The 10,308-nt window shown below is 38.8% G+C and overlaps 1 protein-coding gene across 2 annotated transcripts; it reads right to left on the minus strand.

Moving 5' to 3' along the window:
• On the minus strand, positions 1–10,089 carry acp1 (acid phosphatase 1). 2 transcript variants are annotated; one of them, XM_028396708.1, is made up of 6 exons: positions 10,009–10,089; positions 8,748–8,821; positions 8,030–8,143; positions 4,596–4,657; positions 3,685–3,790; positions 1–295 (listed from the first exon to the last, which is right to left on the minus strand). In XM_028396708.1, exons 1-6 carry the CDS (start codon positions 10,049–10,051, stop codon positions 218–220), a joined length of 477 nt encoding a protein of 158 aa, XP_028252509.1. In that variant the 5' UTR covers positions 10,052–10,089; the 3' UTR covers positions 1–217. The 2 variants fall into 2 exon arrangements, with proteins under 2 accessions (XP_028252509.1, XP_028252508.1); XM_028396707.1 differs by lacking the exon at positions 8,030–8,143 and adding an exon at positions 8,200–8,313.
• Positions 10,090–10,308: the final 219 nt, after the last annotated feature.

Below are 10,308 nucleotides of genomic sequence, written 5' to 3' on the forward strand. Positions count from 1 at the left end.
TCGTCTTTAATTGTTTTATTAATCACCTGAATGTACAGTATACAACATTCTGTACGCAGGACTCATTATAACATTTAAAACACATTTAAAGAATTCTGGTGTTCCATTCAGTGACATCTGCATGAGGGATATACTGATAAGTGTTTGTGTAACACAGCCCAAACATATTTGGTTCATAATTCATGTTCCTCCGTGTGACTCAGGAACAGGTCAGTTGTTAAGAATTCGCCTCCAAGAAAGCGCCGCAGCATCGTACACACTGCTCATACACTTTCTCAAAGTCTTCATCGCTTCCCTAAGAGACACAACATGGAAAAAGATAAATATGAAATGATTTCGCCAAACTACTACTCGCACCTGCTGCAAGTGAAAACAGAAGAAGAAATGATTTTCTTTTCATACCAAATACTGAAGATTGATGCCAACTGGCTTTAACTTTCTAAGAACTCATGTCCGTGCTCAAATTTGGTAACAGAACGTTTAGTAGAGAAGCCAAAAGTTCTTTTGGATTTCTGATTTCAACAGTTCAAATGCAGAAAGTCTCATTACATTGAAATATTGTGATTACATGGCCAAGAAATTGACATTTTTATATTCATAATGTGGTATTCATGTTGTGGTACACATGGCACAATAGAGACTGTTGATAGATTGTTTACACAATTATCTGTAGTAACAACAACAACAACACAGCTGCAAACACTGACAATTACATTATCCATGTATCTTGATTAGCATTTAATGATTATAAAATGCCCAAAATTGAAATGATTGATGAGGAATCATTTGACCTTTTTGGTTTTAAAAATGATTCACAGCCACTTTGCCAATAAAAAGCTAAGCTGATATAACACCACAGCTCTGTGAGGCTCTCACTTAGCTCACCTGTTGAGCTAAGTGCTAACATTTCAACAACAATGCTAACAGGTTCAAATTTAGCAAGTATAACCTTAGCATGCTGGCGTGCTTATGTTTTGGGACAGTGACACAATGAGCTAAGTGCTAATGTCACAATAACAGGTTTAGGAGAATGGTCACTGTATTACTTTAGCAAAGTTAGCATGCTAACAGTTGAACAGAATACTGTGTGAAATAATACTATTGTATTGTATTGTACCCACTAGCACATAGATTGTCCCAGTTATTATCAGGAGCTATCAAAGTTTCACTTCCCAGTGCATTATGGGTAATGAAAGTTTTCTACTCATTTGGCCAAAGGCAGTACCACAGCCTGTTTCCTCTGGTTCTTCTGGTCATGTAGCACGTACACAGAGCAGACAGCATATCATGCTGCATGAACACCCCCAAACCATCAGAATTCAACCGCTGGCCATCTCAAGTCGCAGTCTGCTGCAAGTAAAACCATCAAACAGTTGCCAAAATACTTCAGTCTAGCCCAGCATGACTAAAAGCACACCTGATGTTGGCACAACTACAACTGTTTATATTTCAGTTAATTGATAGCTGCAGTGAGTGATCAGGACCTGTGCAGGAAGTAGCTTATCAGAGCTAAACTGTTTCCTGGTGAATTAATACTGGTAATCAATGTGTCAGTTTTAGGACTTCAGGCTGGAAGTTCAACATTAGATCTGCACTAAACAGATAAGAAACATGTGTCTCCATTTACCCTGACACACTGACACTGATTGCGTTGGCTGTGTGGTTGCTGGCGGGGGACCACAATTCAAAAAGTGTCCAAAGCACTTACAGGACTCCAAACCCACATTAGCTTTATATAGAGTCCTGCATGCTGCAGGGAAACATGGAGCACAAAGCCAAAATCTGAAAAGCTAATATAACCCACTACAGTTGCCACAGCGGTTAACCACCAGCCACATCACTGATAATTTGATGACGGTTTTATGTGGGATGCACGGTCCAAGACATGTAATACAGAAACAAAGATATGAACAAATACAACATGATTAGTCTAACAGAGCTCTCGGCGCACATCTTCCAATATGACCACAGATGAAAATTATTACTTATCATGAGAGGTATTACTATTTATTCAAATAAATTGGTAAAATACAAAGTGCCCGCAGGATGTTGAGATTTACACTGACGAGTTATCATCACTGTTCAAAAACCTTCCCCAACTTCCCCTGTGCTCTTCCAACTCTAGCCTTTTTTTCCCCACTTTTAATGCTCAAGAAGATAAAAAGCAGCCAAGAGCCCCTGTCCAAATCATCTGGCAGGGCTTTCAACTGCAGAGAAAGCATGTAAAGAACAAAAGGGATGAGTGAGCCATGGAGCGTGAAAAGCCAAACCGATCTGAAACCAGAAAATATTCCTCACACTGATATCCAAGTAATTAAATAAACAGCTGAGTTAAAGCTCTGTGTTGTGTACCGTCAGGAAAGTTTTGTTTTCAAGTGAGCAATTGAGCCATTTTACTGCCTACAGTCTGCTCTGTATAGTTTTGTTGCTGTTTACTGCATGAAACAGGCCTGGACAGGATCCCATGTCTCCCTGTAGAGACTGAATTCTCTCTCAGAACAACCACATGCACCTGAAGACTGACATGCACCATCCAAAACTATAAATTTACTTCAAATGGCTGCAGTGTGCAACACTTCCTGTTCTTTATTTTGTCTGACAAACTCTTCTCATGATATGTAATACGTTGTAGAGGAACACGGCCGTTAAAGGAAGGACTGGACAACACGTTCCTTCAGTTGTTACTTTCGAAATTTACCGTTAAATTTGTTTTACACTTAGCTTCAGAGGCCGTGACAGCAATTTTTTTATTTTATCCGTTTCTTTGTATGCGCCGTGGGACCACACATAATCCGAAACTTGCATGTCAACTACTTTTGTGAAATAACCTCAGAGATTCTTTCATCAGTACCCTTCTTACTTGAAGTTTAAAGCAGTTGAAAATGTTGCAATCAGCATTTAGCAAAGTCTGAATCAAAAAGTGACCTCAACATCTGAATGTTAAGTAGGTTGATTGAAGAAAGTGCTATTATATATTACTTAAAAGGAGTATGTGTTCCATATGTGCACCAACAAACAGCCTCTCATTACAGTAAGCTGTTGTTTGGGTTTCTGGTACATGCGCAGCTGGGACTCTTATAGTTGTAGGGAGCTGCCGTGAGGGAAAGCTGTGTTTGTTCATAAAAAAAATAGCTGTAGGAAATGTATTTATTTTTTAAGTTATTAACCAGAGTTCAATCAGAGTGCTGTGTGGGGCTGCTAGCAGCTACAGTTCATTCACAACCAAAAATGTCAGCATCTAAACAGGTTGCATCACAAATGAAACAGTTTTTGGATATTTCCTTTGGCAAGAGTGATCTGATTGGTTAAAAGGCTGTAATAACTATGTTATATCTGGCTGTGTATTTTTAAAGTGTTAGTAAAGGGATGACTTCCTTGATGGTCCTGTGTAATAAACCACCTGCCTCTCAGGTTATGAGAGTTTGTCATTCATCTAAAATAGCACTCAGGTGTTAACGTGGCACGCTGGATTGCTGATATTTAAGTAAAGGATGTCGTTCAGCCCGTTCTTGGCAGAAAACTCAAATGTTCTTGTTCAAGTGATTTTGACAGCAATACCATTGGACAGGCCTGCTGCCCTAAAATATTAAATATATCCTCTTAATATGTGGATTAATAAGATCAAACACAGAGGAATCTTCTTCATTACACTGGAAATACCTAAGAATTTGCTTGAATACTTACATAATACGGGTCTTTGATGATCAGCTGCTTCTGAGGGTCATATGAACCAAGAAGCTCAATCTTTGCTCGGTAGTCGTTTACTGACTTTGCCTTCCTGTTCAAATCACTGTGGAGACCAGAGAGAAAAAAAAATGTAACTCCAGTAGAACAGAGCAGGAAACAAGGGAAACACTTCAACGTTGTGCATGGCCATGAGCATGTGACCGCTGGATCAGAATAAAAAAACCTTTTTAAGTATACTGGAGTGTTTGGCTCCCATTTAGATACGAAGTGGGACATCTACCTTACCCTAAATGTCATTGGATATTAATAACATTCATGTGATTTCCCTCATCTATAATCATTAAGGACAATTCTGTGAACCTTAGGAGTGCAGAGAATAACAACTAAACCTCTTAAATTTAAGGTCAAACAATTAATGAACTCTCTCAGTCTGGCTAGCCTTGAGGAAAAAAATATGTGGGGGAGAAAGGAGGAAAAACTGCAGAAAGAGCAAAGACGAGGCATCCAAAGAACTCAGTAAGCTGCTTACAGATCAGATCTGCCATAGGCATGTGATCTCAAAATGATCCCTAAACGTTCAAAGTAGCAAAAAAATATCCCTCCCCCTGACCTTTGGAAAGAGCTTAAGAAAGGATATTGCTCATTAAAGGAAGGCATTCACCTACAAGCTCAATGTTACCCCCATTTATATGTGGATCTGAAGGAATAGCTTAGATGACTGTCGAGACAGTTAGCAGCGCAACCTAATTTGACCCCTTTCAAGGGAAGCAAATGTTTTTTTGATCCCAGGCGCCCATTAAGAAGTTAGACGGGACACTTAACCCATGACACCAGTGTCTTCGGCATCTGTGTGTGTCCGTATGCACAGAACAAATAAACACTTCTGCTGTGGGGTGAGATAACCGTACCTCAAATTGCTTTCGTCCATACACAGAATGTACTGGAAGCTCATGAAATCATCCTTGGTCACCTGGAAGTAGGAAAGCAATGCAGAACAAACCAAATATTACTTTTGGCTCTGCGTGGATACACAATACGGCCAGCGGAGCCTCCCTCCGGCCCTTGCTTTGAATCTTGTGTAGTAAAAATCAATCATTATTAAACAAAGACTGTCTTCTCACTGATATACACCTCCTAACTCATAATAAAGGCAAAACGACAGAAATCAAACATCAGATCATACATGTGTGGTCCACATTTACATCCATTCATTACTTCAGTGTAGCAAAGTTCCCCTGTTACTATAATGGCCTCATATGGCCTTCACATATAAGCTCCTACTGTTACAATGCGGTTTTACTAAAGAGGTCACAGGAAGCTCAGCGTATTGCTGGTGACACTGACTCTGACAGCAACTCTGACTTCTGAAAGAGACCGACTGAACAAACAGCAGCAGACAGAGTGAAAAGTTACAGCCGTGCCCTCCTGTTGTGATGAAAACTATTAGCACAGCATGTAGTATAAAATCTAAGTGCACGTGCTGTTATTATTGGCTGGGTTATGAGAGGGAAAGCTGTACATTTGTAAGCATATAGAGGGGGGGGGTGTTCGCTGATGATTTAATGGAACAAGCAGCGATAAAACACAGGCAGCACCCTAAATGTTTATAGGAATGTTAAGGAGAAGCAGTGAGGACCATTGCTCCAGGTGTCGACATGTGATAACCATCAATCACAGAAGAGTAAACAGATGTTTGTTTTCACCTTTTCTCTTTATTTTCCCACATCGCTGTATTTCTCACACCTTCTTTCTCACACAGTGATAATCTGTGGAGATCATAATCGCAGTGCCTGTTGATCTCTTTGCTCCTGTCTACTCTGTGCTTTCAGTCTCAATGAAGCAGCGATAATCCTTTATAAAAAAAAAAGTCCTCCTTGCCAGCCTGACAGAAACCTTGGTTTGATTTCTGAGAGATTTGGCTGAGAGTGAGCTGGGAGGTTTTTATTGCAAATAAGGAATGAACAGGGAGATGCAGATCACAAAGGTCAAGTACAGATAAAAAAAAAGTGAAGGGATGATATTGTAAAACTGTACTAAAAACAACTATGGGTGTGTGTGGAAAGCACCGGTGTAAAAGAGTGTAACAGTTTAAAGTCCTGAGACTGTGCAGGCTTGTTTATATAAGAATGAATAGGAGTTGTTAATGTTATAATCACTGTTGATGCTTTTCCTACATTTAAAACTTATAGGTTTAAAAATGTTTGGCAACATAATTTGGAGAATGTTTTAAAAAAAGTATTTTTATATATTTTTACACAACACAAACAAAAGTTAAAAATAATGAGTGGGAGGATTTTTCCCAGTTATCTATATATATTATTATATATGTATACACTACCGTTCAAAGGTTTGGGGTCACTCACAAATGTCTTTATTTTTAAAAAAATGTTTTTTTTTTTCAGTGAAGATATTACAGTAATCAGTCCATTTTTAATGTGGTAAATGACTGTTCTAGTTAGAAAAGGCTGATTTTTAAATGGAATATATACAAAGGTATACAGAGGCCCTTTTCCAGCAACCACCATTTCTATGTTCTAATGGTACATTGTGTTAGCTAATCGTGTTAAACAAATTGATTAGAAAACTCCTGTGAAATTATGTTAGCACAGCTGAGCTGTAGAACTGGCCTGTTGACTGCAAACTTTTGAACGGTAGTGTGTATATATTTATATATATAAATATTATTTCTTATTTCTCTTTTGTATTTTTTCCTATCAGATTTTATTGTTGCTATATTCTTGGTATGCAGAATGTTTTTGCACTGCATGTCTCTATAATAACATGTATAATAAAAGGTCAAATTTTATTCAGTATATTTTAAAGTTAGTATAGAGTACACTAAAGTATATAGTAAGAAAAGTATTCGTTTTTCATTGATCGACCACCTTTGCATTATTTATAACTGTGTGTTATGTTCGAAAAAAAACACCTCTAATCAAAAGTTAAAATCAATAACAAATATGCAAATATGTAGATAACAAAGCATATTGCTTTGCACAGTTGCATGATAATGATTAATAAAACATGTTTATGCCTGATGTACTGTGCTCCCTATAATACAAGTCAATTGACAGATTTATAACATCTTTATATGCTGTATTTGTTCTTCTTCTAGTGGTGAGAAACGCTGAGGGCCGCGCTTGTAAATCCGATCTGTGCAGCATCAGAACTAAAACGATGAAAGGTGAAATTAATGAGATTACAGCAGGATGATGGTATTTTGGCTTAAAGTGATGTTCATTCCAAAAATGTTGATTCAGCGATAACCATATTGACGAGTACGAAATCAGCATTTCAACCCTCTTAAATCTAACGACCGGTCAGTAACATTTGATAAGAGATGAACACTTATCTTATGTGTTACTTGCTATGGATCACTTTGCAGCCTGTTTGTCTTACTAAACAAACACATTTATTTATTTGAGGATTTAATGTTCTAAAACTGATCTCTGCCTTGGCCAGTCTGCTTGGATACTGGCCGTACCAGAAGTTCAGCAAAATGAGCGGGTGAGAGCAAAAGCCAGCCACAGAAACGATAAAGGGTGATAGAAGAGAAGAGGAAAAAACAAAAGCTTGTCAAAACTCATTGTGTGGATTTGGCTGGGTTTAAGCCAAGGGGTGAGCCTCTCCATCCCTGCTTTGTGAAGATTAGATGAGGGTCTGATGGAACGGGTTTGCAGTGAGACAAACCAAGGAGACAGCAGATCTCAAGCACGGGGTGAAACCCCAGAGTTCTCTCAGGGAAAAGGAGCGTTGGACGGACACCGGGGAGTAGGAGTTGCTCTGAGGATAAGCCAGCACAGCATAAGGCCTGAAGGCTCTACACGAATAAACATCTTGGTGTAATTTCAGGCCTGTTTCAGGATTTGAAACATGTGTGATATGATGATTGCTACATTGACTTCATCAATATTTCATACACACCACAGGTTCCGTCATTTTACACCGCTGACACATGCCTGGCCAGCAGGTTCTTTATCACTTTCATGGACAATCAAATACATATGCTTTAAGATAATAAGACTACTGTGTCAAAATTTAGAAAAACATCATATAAAAACAGTCAAGACAGAATTCATCACTGCATGTATTAACCTACAAGTGGAAAACACAACAAAACAATCATACAGTAAGGTCAACGCTGATTACCGGTAAGTAGGGGCCTTATAAATGAGACTATTTATGTCTGTATTTATTTGCTGGGATATTAAAAAATTAACACCAAGCAACAATACAGGACCGGCTGGTATAGTTTTTGGGGTTTAAATACTCTCAAACAACAGAGCAGCATCTCACACACACACAAGTAAAGAGAGAGGAGCCACTGCACGTCTGGCTGTACCTGTCGGGCCCTATGGCTCGTCTCAATGCCATGCTTCCTGAGGCAGGCCTGACCACGGGCATCCGGTAAGCTGCCTATATTCCAGTCGGATGTGGCACCACTGTCAATGACCCACTGCAACAACAGAGAACAAAACGGGGCTACTGCTACAGCAGGTGTAGAGGTCGTACCTGCCTGGCCACGTGCCTCATGGGCACACCATGCTTCTTCATGCAGGCTTGACCACGGTCGTCTGGAGGGTTTCCTATTTCATAGGTGGAGGTGGCAGCACTGTCTATCCTCCACTAGCAGAGCACGGGGGAACAACAACAACATAGTAAAAGTGATTTATAATCCACAGACATTACATGCTGTTCAGCATTTGCTGCACAATGGTGGACTCTTGAGGACAGAATTATAAAAGTCATTTCATAGCTTAAACTAGGGGCAAATGTTCTGACTAAAACGTTGTATTTAAAAAGCACAGTGACCATTTCTCAAGCGGTCACAGTATTTCATGTAAAGACAAATGCCACATCAATACACTCAATAATCAAGTAAACAATCAAAACACCTCATCCATTAATGCCAATGTAAACAGATTTGTATCGATTTAATTAATGTAGCATTGCATGCATGCCATGGAAATTTGCAAAAATATAACCAAAAATCCTATAGATCATTTGATTAAAAAACGGTATTATTAAACATTGTCACAATGAACTGATGAAGACTCTACCTTGTCAACAACGCCAGCATCAGTAGCCATCTTCCTGAAGACAGCTTCAGCAATGGGGGACCTGCAGATGTTTCCTGTTCAAAAACAAAACCACCAATTAATATTATCAATATTAATGTTATAATATATTAACATGTAGATCAAACAGTAACATTACAACAAGAGTAAAAGGCTGGTGTATAAGAGAAGATGCAAAGACACATTATACATCCTCCTATTGTGTAAACATAGAACTGACATTTGAAATCCTCCACAGCATGGCAGAAAAGATTAAATTAAATTTGAAACCTTTATTAGTCCCACAATGGGGAAATTGCTTAAGGCAGCCCAACAAAGAGCGCCTTACACCAGTGAGTACACTGGAGGCTATGCAGCTAAAGTGTCGTGCCCAAGACACACAACAGTGTAGGGAGGAGTTGGGATCGAACCGCCAACCTTCCGGTTACTAGACAACCCTGCTATACCACTGAACCACTGTGAGACTGTATGAGACGTTCATTTCTCTACCTGTTTACCAATTTAGGATATAACATAAAGGGTGATGAGACATGAAGCAGGACAGGAGATTTTAAATCCGGGCCGGATGTGGCCTTTAGTTTGACACAGAGGGCCCTGTGAAGATTCATTACGGCATGTGTCACATCATTTGATCCAAGAAAGTGAGCTGAAAACTAGATCTATGCTGGGAAGAAGGCATGACAACCACATTACAAAGCTTGGCCAAGCAATGCAGAAATGTTGATAGTTTAATAAATTATATTGAAAAAAAGTGACTTTTTTCAGCATTTAATTTTCTATACTACTACTAAATTAAGTAAATCCTCAAAACAAACAAAAAGAAAATTGGTCCCAGATTTTTTCTTGTGCTCTTAAATGTTTTTAACTTATAGCACATGTGTTCCTGGGGAAATACCGTAAGTCAGCGTAGAGCACCTGACACTTCCTGATGTAACATTTCCGGGAAGTTTTCACAAACAAACATAACTTAAATAAAATAAAGAAATGTTGTTCGACGTTTCCACAAAGATGTTCCGGTCACAGAGAGCAAATGTGTGAGTTCCTACCAATTAAAACTGGAGCATGAAGTTTACGTGACAGCAACGCAACATTCATTGAGAGCGGCTTAGCCAGGCTGAAACATTCAAGCTAGCGCTCTTAGATCCAACAAAAAGCTCAAGTTTTCCGAATCGGTACTTTGGAAGCAGTTTTAAACGCTCACATTTGTAAGGTTTGACTAAACACCTTAATAAACGTCTCTTACCCAAACAAACGAACAGAACAGACTTCGTACTACTGGCTGCCATGTTGTCCTGAAGGGTCCTCAATGACGTAGCCTGTGACGACTAACTGCTGCCTGAACAAAAATAGAATCGCCTACACATAATAAATATATTTGGAAAAGAAAAATACTCTGTCTGAGATCTTCCCGTTACTATACAGTACTTCTAATTTCTGCTAATTCATATTAAGCAAATAATATTTGGTTTTATTAGTTTCATTTATGCAGTTCTTATAATCCAATCCATTTGATTCCAGTCAATAATATACAGTATTCATGTTT

Source organism: Parambassis ranga, chromosome 24, assembly GCF_900634625.1.
Source record: "Parambassis ranga chromosome 24, fParRan2.1, whole genome shotgun sequence".
NCBI lineage: Eukaryota > Metazoa > Chordata > Actinopteri > Ambassidae > Parambassis > Parambassis ranga.